The 23728-nt window shown below is 35.0% G+C and overlaps 1 protein-coding gene across 1 annotated transcript in view; it reads left to right on the forward strand.

The window, feature by feature from the left end:
• FBXL17 (F-box and leucine rich repeat protein 17) overlaps window positions 1-23728 on the forward strand; it is a 279322-nt gene that overhangs the window by 72857 nt on the left and 182737 nt on the right. The window contains exon 5 of the mRNA XM_058823719.1: window positions 18936-19043. Within this exon, the coding sequence (XP_058679702.1) occupies window positions 18936-19043 (108 nt within the window). The remainder of the gene's footprint in view (window positions 1-18935; window positions 19044-23728) is intronic.

The following is a 23728-nucleotide window of genomic DNA, read 5'->3' on the forward strand; positions in this document are numbered from 1 at the left end:
TGGTTATCATTGCATCGTGCATTCCACCTTAACACACTGTGAGGTCAGGCACACTCAGGTAGCTCAGCAGGACAGATTATTTGTGATCAGGTACATAGAGAAGATACATGTTGGTTACAACTTTATGATTAATTTTTTCACTTTCTTTTTTGTCCATTGGATGAACCACAAATCACCAGCACGAGGTCCTTTTCAGAATCTGTAGCATTTTCTGTCTGTTCATGGTGCTGGATGCTTGTGAACTAGGTTTGAAGTTATTTTCCTGTTACTTATATATGTATTCTCTGCTAGTGCTATGTCACAACACACTATAAGCAAAAAGATTACAAATACTTTTTGTTAGAATGCAGTATTTTAATCTTGCACATTATTGATCTATAAACACTTTAAGTCTATTGTGAAATCCCTTTTGAAAGACTAAGGAACAAATTAAGAAACTGCACTTAGAGAAGCCATCATTATAATGACAGGCAATTTAGTTTGAGGTTACTGGAGCACTGAAGAATGCAATCCATCATATCAGCAAGTATTTTTACAAATTTTATTAGTCTGACGAATGTTATGCAGACCACCAAGGTCATTTCATAGTAAAGATGGGATATTGTTTTCATATTCTTAGAGCAACAAGAGTGGTTTGCATGAGCTACGTGTTCAGTTCCCTATGGTTCTCGCAGTGCAGTGGTGCAGTGAGACAGGAAATAAAAACAGCTGCAAAATTAGACCTTTTCCTATTTGTGCAGGGTGCATTTTCAGGCTGAAAGTCCTAACTTTGTGGGAAATAGCCTTTTTAGTGACAGTCACCTTAAAGTAATAAGGTTTCTTGTCTTTCCAGTCCCTGCTAAATGACTTTACTTCACTAAAGCACATTCCATGGCCCTTGAGTTAAGCGTGTTTGCACAGGGCACTTACTGGATCTGTTTTTTATGAGAAAATTACTGCCATAGTTCATAACAGTTGGTAGAAAAGTGCATCCCTTTGATAAAATCTCATGAAATAAAAAAATTCAGTTGAAAACACAAGAAGTTTGTTAATATGGATGCAATTCTGATTTTCCTAACAGGAATTTTTCAAAATATAGCAAGAATATGGAAAGTTTTTTCCTTTAAAAAGCAGTTTTTTTACTTATTGCGCTCCCTTGGAAACCATTACCCAATAAGCTTTTGATGTTGTATGTATTTTGGGGAGATAAAAAATTTGGTATTTCTCCACCTATCCGTTTTAATTTTTAAAAAAATTTGCATATATGTCATATTCATATAGTCTCTCTGACTGCAGATGAGAGTCCCAGCCTAGTGGGTGCAGTTGGTTTTGTAGGTTTTTTGTGTGATTTGGTTTTGGTTTGTTTGTTTGTTGAGTTTACTTTTGCATTTGACACTAATCTACTTTCTCATTGGATTTCTAATTGTGACCTAGAGGAATATTTGACAGTTTAAGTCATTAAGAAAAATGAAGTAAAGTCATTAAGAAAAGTAAAAACTACTAAGCAAATTAGCTGCAGCCATGACTACAGTTATGTTTTTCTCATTAAACCTTGGTGTTTCTAAAATCTACAAGACTTAGCTAATTATTCTAACTTGTGTAAGGCATATATGGAAGAGAGACCCATTGTTTCAGGAAGTCTCATGACTTGCTTCCATAGCTAATCTCATGATTTAGAGTGCTTGTATCTGTTTCAATCTAGTAAATAGATTTCTTATACTTTTAATACTAGGAAGTTGAATTGCTGTGAAATTTGAAAAACTTCATTTGAATTTAAAATCTTTGTTATAAGTCTTGCCACACAAGAATTGTAGTTATAATTATTCTTAAAGTGATAGTTTTTCCATATTTTTTTGCCTCCTGGTGTATCTCAGGTGAGAGATCAGACCTTTGATTAAATGCTGTGCTCTCATTTGCTTCAATTCCATGATTTTGGTGCCCCTTTTCTAAGTTTGTCTGGTGCAATGATGAGTGAACAGAATTGCAAAGAGCTTGTACATGTTTTTACTGAATTCATTGTGGAATTGTATTCCTTCTCTCTTCTGGAAGACTTTACCTATATACATTATAGGCCAGTTATTATCATCTGTGTTGATTTTATTTCCCAAATTCACCAGTAAAGTTAGTTCTGCTTTTTGGGGACTTCATATCCTTCTTGACATAACTCTGTAATACCTGTTTAAAGACCATTATACAAAATCTGTTTGTTAACTGTTCAACTATTATCCTTTCAGTCTAGTTCTTTGCTATCTCCATCATAGCTGGTTTTACTTTCCTGCCCTTAAATTCCTATATTGATTTCAATTTTCCTCAGTTTAATAATTTTTTGTTGATTTTCCATGAAAAGTATTAGTCACATAAATAGTTGATGTTGTAGCTTCTCCATCCACGAAAACCCCTCCAAAAAGTCATAAAAATTACAAATGGTAAGTAGACCATGGCCTACTTCAGATAAATGTGTGCTTCAGGTTTTTCATTTACTTCTGCATCCTTTTTCTTTCCTTAAAAATATATTCTGGTAATTCTTGGAATAATTTATACTAAGGAGGTCAGGAGAAGCGGGATTGAGTTAATGATAGCCGAACATTGGCTCTGCAAGGATCTCATTTCAAGGTAATGAGACAAAGACAGCTAAGGGTCTAACTATCCAAGGATAAAGAAGCAAGGTAGGAGATGAGTATTATCATTGTCCAGCTGATCATTGTGTTTGTTTCTGAAGAAAGAGGCTGCCAAGGAAAGTCTAAAGAAGCCTGAGGCCTTACTTATATTCTGCTTGTTCTGTGGAGGTTATGAGGATGGGAGAGTGAGTTGGGGATGGAGAAAGACAAGAAACGAAAATGCATTTCTGTCACCTCTCCAGATATTACATTAGGAATAGGAGTAACAGAGTTTTTCTTCTGTTTTTTTTCCACTTGTGTGTAGAGAGGACTTAATTCTTGCAGTTTCTGTCTCTGTCTGCTGTCCCCCAACAAAAAGAAAATAAAAATTGCTGATGCAGTACAACTGGAAGTCATTAACCAGTGTACTTGGGCACTATTGACATTAATTTGAGAGCTCACCTAATTGATTGCTTTGCCAGAAGCTGGAAGTGTTGAAGATACATTGATTATGCAGAGCATTGGATATTGTATAGTTTGCTGTTTCCACAAAATTGCAGCTGATTTGTGAAGGAATTCTCAGAAGGTTTAGAAGTCAGGCAGTAGTTTGTGTGTTTTTCAGTAAAGTAATGACTCATCTACCCTTATTGATTTATATAGCTTGTTTCAACGCTCTGGTATAAAACGTTTTCTTTCTGCTTGTAATTGTCATATTTTGCCATCATAGAAGGGTGAGGTGAAGGGTGTTACATTGGGAAAAATTAGAACTATCAGGAAAAAAAAAATTAAAAAATCTTACCAACGGCCTGGACTCAAAAAATTTACTTAATATGTCTGGGGTATTATGTATCCATTCACAATTGGGTTTATTTGTGTAAAGTTGTGTTGGTTTTAGGGTGGTCTTGGGGTTTGTTTAGTTAGATTTTCTGGTTTTTTTTTAAACTTTGAATTTCTTAAACCAAAATGAGAGATTGTGATAATGCTGTGTACTAATTTTGTCTGAGTTAGAGTGAAATTCGCAGTACCTGGCATGGGGGCTGTGTTTGGTTTTGTGTTGCAGATGGTGTTGGTAACACAGGAATGTTTTTGTTGTTGCTGGGCAGGGCTTGCACTGGGCCAAGCCTTTTTCTGCTTCTCACTCCACCAGTGGAAGGCTGGGGGTGCACAAGGAGTTGTGGGGACACAGCTGGGAAAGGTGACCCCAACTGACCAAAGGGAAGTTCCAGGCCAGAGGGCATCATGCGCAGCAGGGAAACTCAGATGGGTAAAGGTGGTTGGCCAGACGGCCAGTGTGACTTGCTGGTGTAGTTGTGAGCAACAGGTTTGGGTTTCTTTGCAAACTTTTTCTTCTTAGTTTTGATTTTTACTTTTTAATTTTTTTTAAAATCTTATCTAAACTTTCTTTACTTAGCTCACAAGTTTCTCACTTTGGCCATTCTGATTCTGTCCCCAACCCCAGAGTGTGAAGGATTCAGTGAGTGTCTGTGTGATGTTTAGCTGCCTGTTTAAACCAAGACATAGTGACATATTTAAGCAAAGCTGAAGGTGTTTATTTTTTTTTTCTTTTTACCCACTTGCTTGCTGCTTAGTTTTTGGGTTGGTTTGTTGTTTTTTTTTTTTCCTTTGTTTTCCATGGTGACCTAGAGATTTGCAACAATTATAATAATCTTTGCTTACTGAATGTGCCAAGCTCTGGGAAGAGCAAGCAGGTGATCATTTTTCTATTCTTAAATCTAAATTAATGAACTTCAGCACCCTCTTGTGCTGGTCCTGCCATTACCATAGAGGAGGCAGGGCTTCACACAAGCCTGGCAGCCACTGGGTTCTGCACTGGGGTTTATCAAGATTGTAGCCTGCTTCCAATCATAACTAACACAGCAGTCCCACTTGGATTTCTCATTAGCAATGTGCTGTTCTGAAATGCATAGATGCACTGAAAGATTGATGTAATCTGAGCAGGTATGCCTTTGGACAACATGTAAGGATAAAAAATATCACATCTAACTCATGTTCACATTGGTATTCTTGTTGCCTGGTTGCTTCTGATACCATTTGTAATATCTCAGCCACGATTTCTTGCCTTGTTTTAAGTTATGCCTTGATATGATTGCAGAGAGAACATGCTGCATTTCTAGTTTCTCTATCTGTGTAGATTCTGGCTTCTTTTGTTTTCTTCTGTGTCAGTAACGGCCCTTATGGGATGATTTGTCTTCCTATTTTAGTCTTTGGCCTTGGAATTATAAAATTGTTTTATCCAGATGACAAAAATGCAAATGGATGTCATTAATATGTTCAAGTACCTCCCTGACTGTACTTTATTTGTTCTTCTTGCTGTGTTCTCATGGTTTTCTTTTTGCCTCCAGGCAGCCTCTTCAGACTTTAGTAGAGCAAAACTAGCAATGTAAATGATGACAGCCAGGTATAGTAATAGATATGGTTTTCTTACCAAGTAATACCAAGAACTTCCCTGGATGCCCATTCAGAAAAGAAAAAAAATTCAAGATTGCTATACATATTATGAGAGAAAATAAAGCACAACAAAAAGATCCCTTTTCTTTTGTGTTCTGACAATCTACTTGCTAAGAGGTCTGTTAAAAAAAAGCAATTCATAGAAATGTTTGTCATGAATGATTTGACTATATAGTCTGTTACCAGCTATAAACATCTTCTCTTTAATGCCTTCTGGATGTAATTGATTTTCCTTGCTATTGTGGTTAGGACAAAGCAAAAGTTCCAGGTGTATTGTTTAGTTTAGGGGATTCTTTTTGGTGTTTTTTGGTGCAAGAATTAAGAAAAAAATCTACCTTAATTTCTATCCTAATGGTTTAAATTTTTGTCACTAGGCATAGTAGTGTATCATTAGCAGCTAAACAAAGAAAGATGTACAAGGACTGTACAGGACTTCCACTTGGTTTGCTTTTTTCTGGGCTAAAGATGATTATTTGCCAAAATTCTATAAAGTAAATTTCCGTTAAAGTATTTGCAAGGATGTCTGTATTTATCTATGCAATATCAACTTTTTTTTTTAACCAGTGTGTGTCTTGGACCTGAGTCTTTGCATACATGCATATTAAAATCCTATTTTAGCAGCTTTATGTTTTTTTTTTCTTTATTGTTGCTGTGTTTGGAGGTTGCTCCTACCAGTTATGGCTGATATCAAACTGTGATTGTAATGAAATAGTCAATCACAGTAGTGAATGCAGAAGATTACCATTTTAATGACTAATTTTCCTTCAACTTTTCATTGTCGGCCAGTCCCATTTATGTAATAATTCTCACAGGATGTAACATGTTTACTTCCTACCATAAAATTTTATGTAGAACTCTGTACCAATTTGTAAATGTAGGGACAAGACTCTGAAGCTGCTGTGAAGAGAATCTTGATGTCCAGTCTGTTCCAATAGTGCCTATGCTGAAAAGCCCAGGATGTCCACTGGCTGCAGTGCTGACTAGATCAGAAAGCATGTAAAGTATTGTATTTCATACAAGTGTAAACCAGAGAACTATATTAAATCACATCCTCTTCCTATCTGTCTTTTCATCATATCTGATGCATTTCAGGTTTTTAACTAATTCATGCCTTAAAGCTGATTCTGCATCAGATTGATAGAGTATGTCTGTGTCCTGCTTGATCAGACTAATGTAACAGAGGTTTATTGGTAATGCATGCAGTTCACTAAGTATAAAAAATTGTTAAGAAAAAACCCTCTTCATATTGTTTCTTATTATCAAGAATTTCTGTTTAGTGTGATGTCTGTTTTGTAAAGACCATATGTAAATCAAATCAAAACAATTTCCACTTCTGTGCAGTATTTCTCATTTTCACTGATTGTACACTGATTACACTTCCCAAGGGTATCTGAAATTGTGATTCTTTTGAATGGTGTTTAATAAAACAGTCCCCTCCAGTTAGGATTTGAACTCTCACTTTTATCTGTTTCGTCTGCTAGAATAGTATGGAATATTACATATTTTTCATTAATGATACCTAATGACTTCTAGTACTTGCAACAGGATGAATAAACATGGATACTTAATACCTAATAGCTTGTCTGTTAGCCAGCAATAATAGTATAATACCATGTCCATTAACCTATATTGTAAGAAATCTTTTTTTCCTGCACTTTTTTGTTTTTAGAAGGACTTTTCATAGTGAGAATGTAATTTTCTTGTAACAGCTTACAATATCAAGAGGCAAACTGCAGGGCCGGTTCAATTTGCTAAATTCTGTATTATCCTTAAGAGACAGATTGAAATAGTGTCAGCCAGTCTGAAATTTGAGTGATATTTTGTGATTTGTTTGCTCATTTGTTTTAAAAATAATGACTCATATTAAATAATGCGTACTACCCAGGAAGACTAATATGCAAAGTTTTTTGAGCAAGATATAACTATTTCAAAAAATTCTTATGGTATCTTGTGAATGGATGCATTAAATGATTTTTATTTTTTTGTGAGCTATAAAATGCTGGGGTTTAGATATTATTTTGATTATTGTAATATTTTTCAGTAATATTGTATACATTTTATGTAAATTATATAATAAATTTTTAAGTTATTGAAAGATAACTTAAGTTATTGAAAGATAAGATTGAAAGATAAGAAACTTTATATGCAATTGTAGTCATAGTTCTTCTGTCTTCATGTTAACTTCTATTTATTACAATATGCAGGAAATGACATCGTTTTATTTCTTCTCCTGTTTCCTGTGTGACATGAGAGACCTGTTGATGATCAAAAAGCTTCTTAATCCTGTGGTTCAGTTTGAAGACCATAAGCAACTTAAGACTTTTTCCTTCCCTCTGCCTTTACATGTGCATTTTTCTTATGATTTGTAATAAATGGTGACCATATGATTCAACTAGAATCCACATAATCATAACTGAACAGTTCCCTCTATGAAATTTCTATTGGTGCATGGGGCAGGCAAAATTTGTTACCTGTGGCCTGTAGTGGGAAATTTGGGGAAGTCTTGTCCTTCTATGCTTGTGAAAGAGGAAGAGGAGATGAATCTGTAAATTGTGGGATGCCATAGGATGGAGATATCTAGAGGCTAGATTGTATGGCAGCTTTTTCATGTTTTTGCCAACTTTCAGTTTCTGCAGTAGCAGTCTAGATAACTGCTAGTGGCAAACTTTGGTAAATATTGCAGCTGATTATATTAGCTTCATGATGTCATACTGTATTTCCATTGTGTATGGGTAGTGTGAAACCTGAAAAACAAACATGGTTAGTTGTTCAAAAAACAGATGCAGTTGTGAGGTATCTTCACTGTGGGTTGTGATATAGAGTGTACTGTGTATGCATCACCTTAGATAAACTGTATGTATGTATTTCCTTATATTTTCAACAGCTACAAGAGTTTCCTCGCTTATTACAATTACATAGTAGCCATGAAACTCCGAAGAAGAGATATGAATAAGATTTTGTAACTCTCTAGTTCTACCGAATGTTGCAAGTGTCATAACTTTATAAGAGGAAATGGTCACATTGTTTTAAAATAACCAACCTGGTGGCCTTCTGTGTTGAAGTGACTACATGGTTAGACAGGAGAGGGGTTACAGATGCCATTTATCTGGACTTCTGCAAAGACTTTGACACAATTCCCCGAAAACATGCTTCTCTGTTCAAATTTCAGAGAGATGGATTTGATGAGTGGGCTGTTAAATGGGTAAGGAACTGGCTGGATGTCTCATACAGGGGGTAGTGATGGATGGCTTAGAGTCCTAATGGTCATCTGTAACAAGACATGTCTCCCAGGGGACAGGGCACAGGGACCAGTGTTATTTAGTATCTTCATCAATGACACCTTGAAGGGATTGAATGCACACTCAGTAAGTTTGCAGATGACACCAAGCTGAGTGGTGCAGCTGACACTCCTGAGGGACAGATGCCATCCAGAGGGACCTGGACAAGCTCGAGCAGTGGCCCATGGGAATCCCATGAGGTTCAACAAGGCCAAGCTCAGGTGCTGCCCCTGGGTCAGGGCAATACCTGGTGCCAGCCCAGGCTGGGCATGAACAGATCGAGAGCAGCCCTGCCCAGAAGGGCCTGGGGGTGCTGTGGGTGAGAGCTGGACATGAGCCAGCCATGGGCAGTGCCAGCGCAGAGAGCCAAGGGTGTCCTGGGCTGCACCCAGAGCCCCTGGGCAGCAGGGCAGGGAGGGGATTCTGCCCCTCTGCCCCGCTCTGCTGAGACCCCACCTGCAGAGCTGCCTCCAGCCCCGGGGTCCCGGCACAGGAAGGACATGGAGCTGCTGCAGAGAGGCCAGAGGAGGCACCAAGGTGATCAGGGGGATGGAGCACCTCTCCTGTGAGGGAAGGCTGAGAGAATGGGATTGTTTGGCCTAATGAAGAGAAGGCTTTAGGGTGACCTAATTGTGGCCTTCCAGTACTGAACAGAGCTCTAAGAAAAGATGGAGAGAGACTGTTCACAAGAGCATAGTGTGACTGGGCAAAAGGCAAGGGACTCAAACTTGAGAGTAGGTTTTGATGGCAAATTAGGAAGAAATTCTGGACTGTTAGGGTGGTGAGTGACTGGCAACAGCTGACTGGAGAAGTTGTGGATCTTCCATCTCTGGAAGTGTTCAGGGTCAGGCTGCTTGGGACACTTTTCTGCCTGAACTAGGACAGGGTGTCCCTGCTCATGGCACGAGAGTTGTAGGTAATCTTAGAGGTTCCTTCCAGCGCAAACTATTTCATGATAAGAGTAGATTTTCAGTTGTATTTACTAATTCCTAAAATAAACATTTGATGCCAACGCATCAAACCTATTTTTACTCTTAAGTTTATGGTGGTTTTGTAGGCTTAAGTACCAGGTATTTGCTGTCTGTGTGTTAGCCTCAGGTTACAGTGGCTCTTTTACCATATATATATTACTGTTATGTAGATGTCACAAACTTTAATGAATTGCATATAGGAATATGATTATATTGGATAGATGAAGGGATCTGGTTATAGATACATCACTCTTGTATTAGTGTTTTGGCTTGCATCATTTTAACACTTTTAACAAAATGTTAAATAAAGTGATATTTTTTAATCACTTTGTTTAACAAGTTGTTTCACTGAGGAAACTTATACCTAGTGAACTATGTGAAAAATATTTATCCCTGTAGCATACCACACCACAGTGATGCATATAGTTACTTTGGGTAAAGAGGGAGTTACAGTACTTCATACTGTTGTGTTTCTTTGTAATGAACAAAAGCTTTAATATGTAAGAATTTGTCAGAAGCAATTGTTTTTTGAGTTGGTATTGTATGATAGCAGTGAGAATGTTGCCTAAGTTGGTATTTAAGTTTTTCATATGAAATAAAAACACTACAAGGATGATAGATAAGTTTTACCCATGAGAGAGATATGATGACAAAACAAACTTCTGCTAAGGAGGTGATTGTGTTTTTAATGAAAGGGACATGAATTTTTCAGGTTCTTGACCAGGAAAATTCTAGGGTTTATTTAAGTATCTAGGAGGCCTTCAGAAGGTCATCAGAGTAATGAGGCAAATGAAATGTTTTTTTCTGTGAATGATCTTGGAGTTAACCAAAAGGATGCAGACATAATAGTATTTAATAGTTTTCATTACCATGACCTCCTCCTATTTATGAACATTAACTGTGATCTTGTGAGGCCATTTTAGAAGGGAAACAGTGTGAGCATAAAACACTTGTTACATGAATGTGTACTGTAAAATAAATTTCCAGCGACTTTAAAAGCCTTGAAGTTGTGGTAAACAGATATATTTGCCTGAGTAAATGAATTTAATGGGAGTGTATAAGTTCAAATTGCACAGAGGAAGCAAAAATAAAAATTACTTTCTTTTAAAAATATTTGAGATGGTAATGAGATTATTATATTAGGGTGAACAGTAAAGCTGTTGAATAAACTGGGGTTTTAAGAGGATTTTTTAAACTTATAATACGGAATAGGAAATATGCCTCTATAGCTTTGGAAGCATTAAAAGTGAAGATAATGCAAAGTCATCTTTTGTCCCTGAGTGAATAAATATTGTATTCATACACTTCTTAGACAAGGAGGAAATACTAAGCTACTAGACCACTGAACCATGGACCTATTGTGTGGTTACATGGAAATTTTTTCTTCTTGTGTATTCAGAATGGTACGAAATAAAATATTTTATATGTATTTCTTAGCATGTGGACACATTTGTTTGTTTGATTGAGCATTGTGAAAGCAAAGGGGAATATTATTTTTAATTTTTAGAATTTATCGTGCATTCTTCTGCTTAAACAATATGCTGAGAAAGATTCGGTTTTCCTATAACCATTTGTGAATGTACAGTATTCCTAGTGTGTGACCCTTGTTAAAAATTTTATAATGCATTGGTACTCTCTTTTTTATTTTAATTTTTTGAAAATTATTTTATAATTTATTTTAATTTTTTATTTTAATTGTCTACATTTTGTAGGCTATCAGGTTATGATACATGCTGTTTGGTGAAAGATGTTTAGTTTTGAAAGCAGTGTTTTCTAAGTCCAGAGTAAACATATTTTGATAATAAATGTTCTTTTGATGAGAGTATTTTATAAGATGAAGAATTGGTTTTACAATTTCATTTGCATTTTTCAACAAATTAGGGTGTGCTGATAGTCTTGTTTAATACAAATGCATGAAAACTGCACTTAGTAAAATTGTGAGATAATGGGAATCATAGATAATTTATATTGAGAATTTGTTTTCTAACCAAGATATTTAAACTGGTTTGAAGATAGTGGTTGTCTGCAGTTATTTAGTATTTCAAACTGTATATGTTCCAAATATGTTGTTTTGTTTAGTACTAAATAATTTGCAGGACAAAATAGACCAGAAAATAACCTTTTTGATGCCTAGTGTCATCAGTAACAAAAAGAAAATAAGATTAAAAAGTGATACTGTGTGCCACAGAAATGGAAGGAGTATTTTGTTTGGCCTTTAACAGGGGTACGTAGAGTTCTGTATCTGAAAATCATGTTGGAGTAATTAGGAATGATTTGTATACCCTTTCACTATTACCAAGTAAAACAGGAACACTGGTCTTGATAGACGGTTGTTCAGTCCTCTTAGAAGCCAGGGAGAAACTCTGTAAATCCAGATGCATTCTAAAAAGGTCCTTATAAAATTATGAGTATTGAATTGAGTATACTGCAAAATTTTGGGATTGTTTTCATACTTAAGGTGTTTTAAATTAGTTGGTGTTACCATTATGTAGGTGGTGAGGCCAGCTGGTAAACGTAACGTAAAATGCTCCTTACAACTCTTCAGTCCTTACACTCTAGACTGTCTTCTCCTCTTGTATCATGGGCAGATTAGTGATACTTACTCCTGGAGTGATGCATAAGGATGAGGGCAAGGAGAGCAATTCCATTCTCTTCACTCTTCCCCTCCCATCAAATGTGAAGCTGGGTAGTGAGTTGTTACAAAATGCCTCAGAGCGAGTATATATTCTCATGAGGTCTGAGGTAGCAGGGGTGCACAGGACATCTAAAAATTAAGTTTACTTACAAAGAAATTTGGTTTTAACTTGTTTGTAAAAATTCACTTATGTGATGGATTAATGAATCCCTTTCAGTTAATAATGCAATATTTTATTTCATGAAAGACTATACATTTGTTGTGTAAAAAGATCTTTTTTCTAATGAAAAGGAACCTCTCAAAGTTATAAATCAAGATTGTGAGAAGATTGAAGATCTAACTGAATCATTACAAGTATACGTTAAAAAATGGACATAATTTCCTTCAAATATGTTAGTTAGTTTCCTTCAAATATGCAGGAATAGAAATATTTATATTTCGCTTTTGAGTGCTCACAGAAATTGGTAGTACTACTGGTGCTTAAAGCTGGAAGTTGTTGAATTTCTGTTTTGATTAAGCAAATTGTTGAATTTACTGAAGGTGAAGAAGTACATTTTGGCAGTTAGTTAAGATGAGCCTTGCCTTCTGCTGTTCACTAATGAAATTTGGGTGTCCGAAGAACTTGAGTGTGATGACAGATTATCCATGCCTTATTTTTGTCAGTGTTCTGTAATTGCAATATGGGGTCATGAATTAAATGCATGTTGCCAATAATAATTACTTTGTCACAGCTTTATGACAAATATAATTTAAATTGATGCTTGGGGAAAGCAGGCAGTGTATCAGTCCTCTTGAATAGGAAAAGTCCTTTCTAGTTTAAATTTTAAATAAATCTTTGGAACATAAACTTCATTTTCCACAATTTCTGCCTGTTGTTTTCTGAGGGAGATATGGCAAAAGAGCCCTGTATTTGTATATAGCTGTCTTTATTTGTCTGTATTTCTAAGATAAGTTTGTGCTGAATTACCAATAATTTAAAATTAGTTGGGTTTATATTTATGGTCAATTTAATAGTATAATTTATGTCTAAGAAATGATATTATTAAAATATTGTTAGGAACTGATTCTAATGAGTGCCCTGGTTTGTTTGATGGATTCTTAGGACTAAATCTGTTAGTAAATACTTAAAATATTGCATCTTCCTGTGGAAAGTAATTTAAAAATGAAATGGAATTTTTACTTAAATTTAAATGTGGTTAAATTATAATGGAATTTACTTGTAATTTCCTACTCACAGGACTAGGAAGATATATATAATCTTAAATATTTTTAACTATATGCTTTAATTTAGCTGTTTAAAATTTAATAGTGTTCTACTTTAATACTTTGATCTTTCTTTTTACCCTCCTTTTGACCACTTTTTACCCTAAAACATAGTTTTGGAAGTGTTAGTCAAAAGAGAGGCAAAGTAATCTTTCCCTTTGTGGGAAAGAGGCATCATCTGATAAATTTAGAGATAGTAAGGCAAATTTTAAGCTAAGTACGAAGTACCTATGTAAACACACACATGTTGTAAAGCATCTTCTCTTAAAACTGCTTCATTACTGGGATTTTTTAAAAGATGTTCATGTAATGATATCCTATTTCTTTCCTGCTAGTAGAACAGTGGTAACCTGAATGCCTCAGTTTACAGCATATAGACATTTTTGTATATCAGCAATCTTTTTGCTTTATATTTATTTTTTGTATGTATTGCATAGTTGTGAATTTAGTCGAATTTACGCGTGATCTAAATTAGTCCCTTTTAAATGCTTTTGCTTTGTGTGGTTTGCCTGAATCTTTCGAAATTAATGTATTCTGGAAGTCTTGGTAAAAAAGAGTTTAACCAAAACTATACCAGCTAACTGCACATCATTGTAGGTTGTGGCACACAATGATTTCCCAGGAGGCAGACCAGGGAAATGCACATTGAGTGTTTGAGACCTTAAACACTGTCTTGGATGGTGTAGCCATCTGCTTCATGCGGGGCAGGCTTCAGAGTGGGTGGCATGTGGGCCTCAGTCTGTAGCAGATGACAATGCAGAGGTAAGGCAAGAAAGTTTGAGGACTGAATTGGCAGGAGAGATTTTTGCAAACTTAATCTCTTTTCAGACATAAAACTGAATTTTAGTAAGCTCTCCCTGGCTCTTTTTTTCTTTCTTTGGCCCTTTTTCTTTTTTTGGCTCTTCTTTTTTCCTTTTTTTCTTTTTTTCTTTCTTTTCAAACTTCAAATAAAGTTTGCTTAAGCTGGCATCCAACCAAAATGGAGAAAAAATTTATGGAGTAAGGAATTGGGAGAAAAGGGGTTTATTCTACCATTAGTATTGCCTTGTGTAGTGAATACTTAGCTTCATTACTCTTCTCTATTTACATGATAGCGTATTTTTACTCTAGCAAAGTTCATTCTTCTGAGGAATATTTTTGCAACTTTTATTTATGTATATTGCACAGAAAAAATTGCATATTGAGATCTACTTACAGACAGTAAGTAGTGCACCTGTTTAAATAAGAGAACAGGGTATTCGTTCTGTGCCAGTTGATTTTTATATTCCTGTGTTTTTTTTGCGGTTGCTTCTGTTTTAGGTTCTGTAGATGTTCATTAATTGTGAGGCTTTTTAGTTGGAATTTGAGTGGCTGTTATTGTTGCACCTCAGTCTTTCTTTTTGAATTATCATCTCTGTTTTTTCCCTTTTGCACTTTCATTTATTGAATAGAATGTAAAATAAACTAATACTTAAAAATCTAATTCAGAGTAGGCAAGATATTGAATTTCTGTAAAACAATGCAGAACAGGAATTCATATATAATAGGCTGCAATACATAAAAAGAAAATGATTAAATCATATCTCACTTATCATAGATCTTTTTGATAGGAGCAAAATCTGTGCCATTAGTTCCAGACCAGCGTATTTCCCATTCACAATGCTTTAGTGCATAACTTATAAATCTCTCCTCATCATCTTATATTACTTTTTCAAAGCAAGTCTAACATGAAGCAAGACACGATGAATGAAAGTCAGTGAAGGTCAACTAGACAATCCAATTACTAAAGATTCTTGGAAGAACAGTACTGTGATCTGTAATAGAATTGTGTGTGAATTTCTGTCTTTGTTGACAAGGGTCATTTCTGTAAAACTGCAGTTTTCTTTTTTATGGTAATCTAGTTTTAGATTATGCTAGTCTAATCTGTTTGTAAAATACATCAGAATGTCAGTTGTTTAAAAATTTGTTAGTTCACAGAAGCCATATTTATAATACACATTTTATGCACCTGTTCAATCTCCTGAGTAGTGAAGATTTAGCACACAGCTACACATTGCATAACAAAGAGGCAGTGTTAAGGTGCATAATCATTGCATACATATCACTGCTAATTTTCCATGCTTTTTTTGTCTTTGTTCATCACTCACTTATTTTTCTTTCATTCTGCTGAATAGATGATCTCTTACAAGTATAAAACACATTCATATGGTAAAAGGGATTGCTATTTCTGGAACCTCCTTCTAATAGAAACAGTGACCCAGGCTGCATATTGGAGTTAGTACAGAACTTTAAGTCTGTATAGAAACTGTTGGTGCTGGATGCTGCAGATGGTGAATAAGAAGAAGGCCTAGTTAAGCAGAAGAAGAGATGTTTCCAGTCTTAGAAGTGTCCTTTAACTTTAACTTTGTTGCTTCCGTATCACAGATCACAGAATGAGTTGGGTTGGGAAACCTTCTGGGGTAGCTAAGTCTAAGCTTTGACCAAACATTTTGTCAGTCAGCACTGAGTGCCATGTCCAGTCGTCCTTTAAACACCTTTTAGAAAAGGGACTCCACCACCTTCCTGGGAAGCCCATCCCAATGTCTGATCACCTTTTCAGATATGGCTGAACTTTTCCTACTTTTTGTTTTCCTTAATGCAAATAGATCTAATGAAAAAAAAACCAAAACCAACCAAACTTAAGCATACCAACATTGTATCATTATGGTTTTGAGCCGTATATAAATAAGGACCGATAGGATTTAGTTGTCTGTTGTTCTAAATGAAAACTAAGTAATTTTATTTAACTACCAGTTTATACATAAGTTTTAAATAAATTCCAAATCACTACACATTCTTCTTTTCCCCAAACCCTGCAAAAAAAATAAGAAAAAAAAGGTGTAATATAAATTTTACCTTTTAACCTTTTAGCAGATGTTTAGAATTACAGGTATTTTGATCTGATGTTTCCATGCATAGTCTCTTACATTCATCTTACGATAAGCCATTTTAATGAAATTGCAAGTGTGTGTGTGTATAAATATAGAAGTACATATATGTATATTCTTTCCCAGCTAATTCAATCATAGGAAAGTGGAGTAATATTTAAAGTGTTTAACCAAACAGAATATCAAGTGGTCTTACTTACAGGCTGTCTGAATGGGAAGCATGTTAAAAAAAAATCAATTGCTATAAATGACATAGGATCTGAAAAAGAAGTAGTTAATTCCTAGATACTGGTATAACAAAGGATTCTCATAGGAAGGTACAGTTGATTGAAACAATTTTTACAGTGTTTCCCAATAAAAGTTGAAGTAATCTTCTCCAGATGGTGGAGTTTTATTGTCTGACAACAAATGACAGAAACGCTGCTTTTTTTTATTTATAAGTCAAGATTTAAGAACAAGTTGTTTGCAGTAACAAAATATGTGTCTGAACTACCACAGAAATTGCAAGGCATAATCAGGTTATATCACACTCCTTTTGACTGTAAAATCATGAGACATACAGAGGTAATGAAGAACCTTTTTCTGATTAAAAAAAATGCTGCACATTTAAAAAGCACTGAGAAGGCTCATTGCTGATCTGTAAAATGTTTAGTATAAATGGTCACAATCTACTGATATTAATTTTATTAGAACTATTTTTCCACAGGTTTTGTTTAGATTACACAAAACACTGTAGTATGGAAAGTAGATATTTTAAGACATAGTAATTTTATTATTTGCATTCAAAATGTAATTTCTCAAAGTCTTCATGGACCTAAATGTTAGCTATTAATAAGAAATTGTTTGTAGTTGAAGGTTTAAGCTGTGTAATGAATTTGTGATATTAGGCATTTATGCTACTGATTTTTCATTACTACATTTTCGTGATAGGTAGGACAAAGCTGTCTGCAACAGAGAATTACACTTGAATCTTCTGTAAGGAGGGTAGACTAAGATTGTAATAGAGTCCTTCTCTAAGATTATTAGCTGAATCAGAGATTTTAATTTATTTTCTTTAGTAGATAGACTTTTTTTTCCACAGCCCTGGTTTGGTTCTGGTAGCATCATGAGTAAATTTCTAAGCCTTTGACTTGTGATGGTATTTGTCACAGGTTCTTGGTAATCAATATCTCAAAAAAGTAATAGTTGATTGGCTGTCCTTAGTTGAGAGGAGTGGGCAAAAGTAAAAATGTAATGCTGTGTCATCAAATCAGAGTAGAAATTTCTTGCCATAGTGGTTTGCTTTTGTTCAAGCAGGCAGACCTGAGACATGGGTCTCTGCAGATACCCCATAATCACTACCCAATTTGAGATTGAATCTGTTCAGCTAATGCTTTTTCCTTTCCTTTTGGCCTGTTTTCAGTCTAATTGGGTTCTAAATACACAATCTAACAGGCTTGTCTTTTACTTTTATTTGGTAGATGTGCTGCAGTAAAAATCTCTGCTCACTGAGAAATTGTTTCTTTGCGGTCTCTAACAATTTTCAGTAACCCTGCACTAGGTCTCTAACAATTTTCAGTAACCCTAAAACAATACAGCTTTTATGAGGTAATGGGCCTATAAATCCATATCTCTGGGTTATCTTTTCAAAAGTTCTTCTGCCAGAGTCCTCACCAAGGTCACCAAATGCTGCCAGGGTGCAGGATTGTGACATCTTGGGCAAGTTGGAGCTCTGGGTGATGGTGATCCAAAGCACAGCAGGAATAGTGTTCCTATATGAATTCACCTGAGGCTCAGCTGTGCACTACATCTTTCAAAACTTCTTTTGCTTTTTTGGTTCTGTGGGAACAGGAAGGCATCCATAGAAATTCTGAATGTTCTCAGCATTCAGGAGTTAGAATTCCAGACACAGTGAGACATTCCTGAGCCATGTAGCTGGAAAATACAGGCTTTTTCCCACAGTCAGTATATGGTTTTTCATTACTGCCATTTGCACTGGGACTTCTCAGAAGAAAAAGAAAAAAAGAAAACAAAAAGAAAACAAACCTTACTTGTTTAAATGAATGTGTGTAGATGTCCTCTTAAGTGTACCTATGTCAGTATTACATTCTTCACAAAGTTGCTTTTGATCATTTAGTCTACTTACAAAGCAATGCATTTACACAATAGATTGTGTTTTATAGTTATTAAATTTTACAAAACAAACTTAATTGTAGATGAAAAATAGTTGTATAAATAAATAAATCTCAATAATAAACTAGATAACATCTCCATTTGTCTGAAAACTGACACAGTGCTATATTGCCATCAGATTACCTAGTCTCATGTGAGAAACAGATGTAATACTACTTTTAAGTTGAAATCTTCAGTTGCTGTGTTTTAGTTGCAAAGAAATATAAGACAAGGCATATAAATTCAAGGTAGCACACAACTCAAATTCTTTGCAAAGTCAGTGATGGGTATGGTATGAGTATATGGGATGACAATAACTAATCTGTTATATTTTCATTTTTGTATATAATTTATGAAAATAGTGAATAGAATTGTCTCTTGGGTTATTTGCACATAAATAGGATGACAGTAAGATCTGAATTTGTGGCTATCATCTGCTGTCTTGTGTTTCTTTTTTCTCTGCCTTCTGCCAGAAATATTTTTTCTTCCTAATTTTCATGTATATATGTCCATGCATAACTGTGCAAACGCAATAATCTCTCTCAAACTCTTGAAAGAAATAATAGTAATGGTTATAATAATACTAATGGTCTAAATGAGCCGATGTTGTGTAGAAATTTCTTAAGCGGTGTTAAGTATGTGGTTATATCACCTTTTCAACTGTTACCTGTTTATCTTTTCTGTAGGTGACAGATCAGTCGGTGAAAGCTTTTGCTGAACATTGCCCTGAGCTGCAGTATGTTGGTTTCATGGGCTGTTCTGTAACTTCAAAGGGAGTCATTCACCTTACCAATGTAAGTATCATAGCTACCTTCTGCTAGTCACTAGTGTTCTGGACTACAGCCATGTCATAGGTGTCAGCCAGGATAATATTATGTGTATGATTTATAGCACTGACATGGACAGAAACATGATTAAGTGAGTGAACTTAGCATTATTTAGATTTCACTGTATAAAAACACTTTACCAAAAATATATTTATGGGACTATACGTTTTCTCACAAGTAACAATGATGTTCAGGTCAAAACTCTTTAAAATATGTAATTGCAGCTGATTCCATTGCAAACAAAACAAAATTCCATTTTAAAATACAAAATTCTAATTGCAAGAGATTAAGACAGACCTCTGGTTGCAGAAGTGTACCCCCCTGTGTACATACACTTTGACTATATTCATCTTCTTATTTGACATAGATAATATGACAGATACATTTTATTTTCTTTCCTTTTTCTTTTGCATAACAGGAGTGAGCGATGTGTGGGAAAATTTACTTGAGTGAATCTGCAGAAAGTAATATAAGTTTTCAATAAAATGGATTACTTGAATGAGGTGAACAAACACCATCTAATTAAAATTTGTAACTGAAAGTACGTCCAGGGATCATGCAAACATGAAAATAGTTAAGGAGATCTTGAGGTAGGAAGTAGAGAGCATATTTAATAAAAATGGAGTGTGACTGGTGAAAGCAAAGGCTTTCTTTATGCAGCTGTAAAGGTCTCCTATTGTTATACAGAACCATTCAGCATATCGATCAATTACTTTCATAATTTTAGAGCTGCTTAGCTGAAGATACTGAAGAATTGAAAACATTTGGAACACATGCAAAAAGAAATAAGCCAGGGAAATTAATTTGGATGGCAAAGTTATACAACCTCAAAGGATGCAATTTCAAAATCACTGTATATTGAAGTGATAAGCAAAAGGTGTGCATATCTGTTGGAGAAAGAAATTATACAAATATTTTCATATAATATGAAAACTACCTTTTTATAACCATAGGTTATGTTTATATATACAACATAAATATAGGAGGTACAAAATTTAGACATTTTACGTAGACAGGGTATGTAGGGAAATTTCCACTAAGATCACTCTTCAGCTACATGTTTTGATTGCTGCATTATTCTGACCTAGATTTATTGAGTATTTAATAAATGTTAGATGTCTTATCCTTCAACAAAATGGCTTTATAATCACATTTATTTGATTGAAGAAGAGTCAAGAGCTTGACTTTTTATTAATGTGTTTCTGATTTTCATGTGTTTAATAATAATAAATTATTAGAAATCCTGATTTACATTGGAGCGACCCCATTGAGCGTAGTCCTTCAGAAAATATCTGAGGGTGCTTAGACTTTTAGTATGTAATTACTTTGTAAGTAAATTCGTACATGTTGGGACTTGAGATTTAGGTATTTCTGTTTCCTTCCCTCAAGCTGTATCTGTACAACTTTTGTAGGCTGTGAATACTGCAAAGACGGTGATGTGATAACGCTGAAAGTCAGGGGTTGCTTAACCTGGAGAGGGCTCAAGGGAGACCTTGCTGCAACCTTTCAATACTTAAAGGGGGTTTGTAAGAAAAATGGGGACAGGCATTTTAGAAAGACCTGTAGCAAGTAGTAACATTATCTGCTGCATCTGTCTTTCCCGGAATTCATCTGTTGATGACATAATTTTTTGTTCTAACCATTTGTGGTTGGTTTTGTGTTGAGTACTTAACTGGTGTTTCATAACCATTTAGGAGTAATTCCAGTCTGAAGTTACTAGAGAATGTAGAATCTGCTGTTTGCTCTCTGTGGCCTGTGAGTGTGTCCCTCCAGGCTGTGCAGAGCTAGTTGCCTTCTGTCCAGCTTCCTGTGTGCAAACTGGAGATAACAGCAGTGGCCTCGGTTGTGAAATTGCTTTGGGGCTGATGGATGTATAAAAATTGAGTAGTTTATTATTACTGTATTTTCCCCCTAGTAATATTAGCTCTCTTTAAAAACACCGCCACTTGAAAAATTCTTAATTACAGTGCTGCTGCATTGCAGAGCTTTTTTTAATAGCTAATTGTGGGGTATGAAAGAGAAAGTCTTGTATACTTAAGAAAAAGAAGAAACATTCAGGGTTTATTTTCACTCTTTTTGTACTGAACACAATGGCAGTCAGAAAAAATTTGATTTTTGAACAAGACCATGTCATCAGGTTGGTGCCTTTTTTCCTTGAAATTATTGTAAACTGAAAAAAAATACTGATAAAGTAAATAATGATTATTGGGTAAGATGAGAGGCACTTCATGTACATACACAGAAAGAAAGGGAAAAAAGGAGTGTGTTTATATGCAATTCACAGTTAAAGTCCAGTTGAAACCAGCTGTTCGTTCTGATGACCTGAATGTGTTTCATTTTCCTTTAGTTTTAATGTGTCAAACATCGTTACAAAGGAAGTGAATGACCTCCTCCATGACATCAGAGTATTTAGTCCAACGCTTATCTGTGTCATTTCTGTGGAGGCGGGAAGAATGTTTTAGTTTATCTTCTGGTTTCACCACATCTCCACTGACTGTTTTCTTGTTTTATCTTTTAGTATTTAATTAGCTTTCTGCGTATAATTTTTTTCTTGTTTGCACTCATTCTCCCATCCACACATCCTTGTCTCTCAAGATTTTATCCCTGGTTATTTTCAACTTTGCTTTTCCTGTAAGTGTGAAGATCAACACAAATACGAAAAGTGCCTGTGCATATTAGGTGATTGTGTTGAGCACAGAGCAGCCAGAAGGGTAATCATTGTTCATTAACTGTATGGGAATAAGAAACTTTGTATTCTTTCTAGTGAGGTATTGATTTTGTAGTGTTACATCTTTGACCTCAAGAACAGTGGCATTTTCCTCCCCTGTTGTGGTAATTTCGTCTCAGCAGTTTAATTGTTGCATTTTTAATAGACTTTGTACAGCTGGCATCAGCAAATCTTGACATCTAGATATAGTTTTATTACCAAGCCACTTCCTTGGCTTCTTCCTTTGGTTTCTGGTATATATGCAAGAATAATAGCTTTGTAACAATATACTCTGTGCTTCTACACCATGTATTTCTGACAGTCTGTCTGGTAATTTTTGTTACAGATACCTATTTATGTATGTATCCTTGTACAGAACCTCAACAGAAAAAAAATTCTAACTTACTCTGCTAATCACCAATGCATGAAGACTGTTAATCTAAGAACTGTTTTTGGAATCATGTGATCTTCACTTCTTCATCTCATACTAGTTACCCATGTCCAATCTAACTTAGTGATTCCTATGTCTGAGGTGGTGGTCAGTATGAAGTCAATCAAAATTTAGATTTATGGAGCAAATTTTTGGGCTTATTCAGTGTAGACATCATCAGTGTGACAGATACATAATGATAGTCTACACATGACAAGACTGATTTTACAAGAGCCTTTCTGAACTGGGGTAATTTATGGTTTCTTTCTAGTAAATGATTTGTTTTGACACCAGGTGTTCTGCCTTTTGCTCTTTTTATGGTAGTATTTCAGCATACATTCTGATCTTAAAATCATTAAGCTTCCTGCCTAAGGGCATGATGGCTGTTCTTTGGCTAAGTACGGGGAAAACAGTATCTTAATCAATTTATATAATAAGCTGGATTTCATAAGGTGAAATATGATTTATTTCAATCTGTTTGCCTTTAGTAATGTGCCCTTTTAAATTAGTCTTTCAATGACAGGAAAAAGGCATTAAGAGAGGGTTTTGAATGCAATGATTCTGGGACATTCTTCATGAGTGTTGGCTTGAAATTTTACCTGATGTGGTGGTGTGTGAACATTTTTGCATCTTGTCAAACTGGACCTGATGATTTTGTTGAATGAAGTTAAATGTGTCCCTCTTAAGAGGTCCTTCCTCCTATTTTGAAGAATTAGGTGGTTTTACCCAACTGCTATTTCTTTCCATGAAGTGAAAAAGACATTGCAGAGAAGACTGCATGGTTGAAAGTGTTGGATCTAGGAAACTTCCATTTCCCCTCCACTGCCCCAAAAAAATTTATTTGAAGTACTTGACAGTAAATAACATGAAGGTGTAAACTATGAATCAGTAAAAATGGAATTCTACAGCAACTTTCATAGTTTATAAACTGGAAATGAGTCTTGTAACACAGATACTATATATGTAGTTTATATGTGTGTGAAAGTCCCTGCCCTAGAGGTAATTAAATCTTTGTCCTCCAACAGAGTTTTTGATTTCTTGTTTGTTACTTAAGCAATGTTTAGGTACTGTGAACCTTAATGTTTCACAGTACCTAAGAATTGAAATTAAAACTTATTAATATGCAAAACATATTGATCAGTCTTTGGGAAAATAGTCTTCTTTGTAACTATTCAATAATTTTCCAAATCTTTAGGCCATGTATGATTACTATTCTAGGATCACAATATATCTGAATTGTGTAGTTCAGTTATGGCAACTCTTCAGTAAAAATTAATGAATGTGAGTGATTTTTTAAAAATATTTAATAGATTATATTGATATTACAAGCCAAAGAATATGGTTTACAGTTTTTTTTTTTCTTGTTGCTGTTTTTCGTTTCCTGCAATCATACATTTGCTTTTGGAGACTTAAATCAGAGACCAGTTTATTCCCTGAAGGCATGTATACACAGAGTGTCAAGAAAATTAAGCCTAATTAGCAAAAATCTGAGTTTAAAGCTCATTAAGTCCTTAT

Source organism: Ammospiza caudacuta, chromosome Z (assembly GCF_027887145.1).
Source record: "Ammospiza caudacuta isolate bAmmCau1 chromosome Z, bAmmCau1.pri, whole genome shotgun sequence".
NCBI lineage: Eukaryota > Metazoa > Chordata > Aves > Passeriformes > Passerellidae > Ammospiza > Ammospiza caudacuta.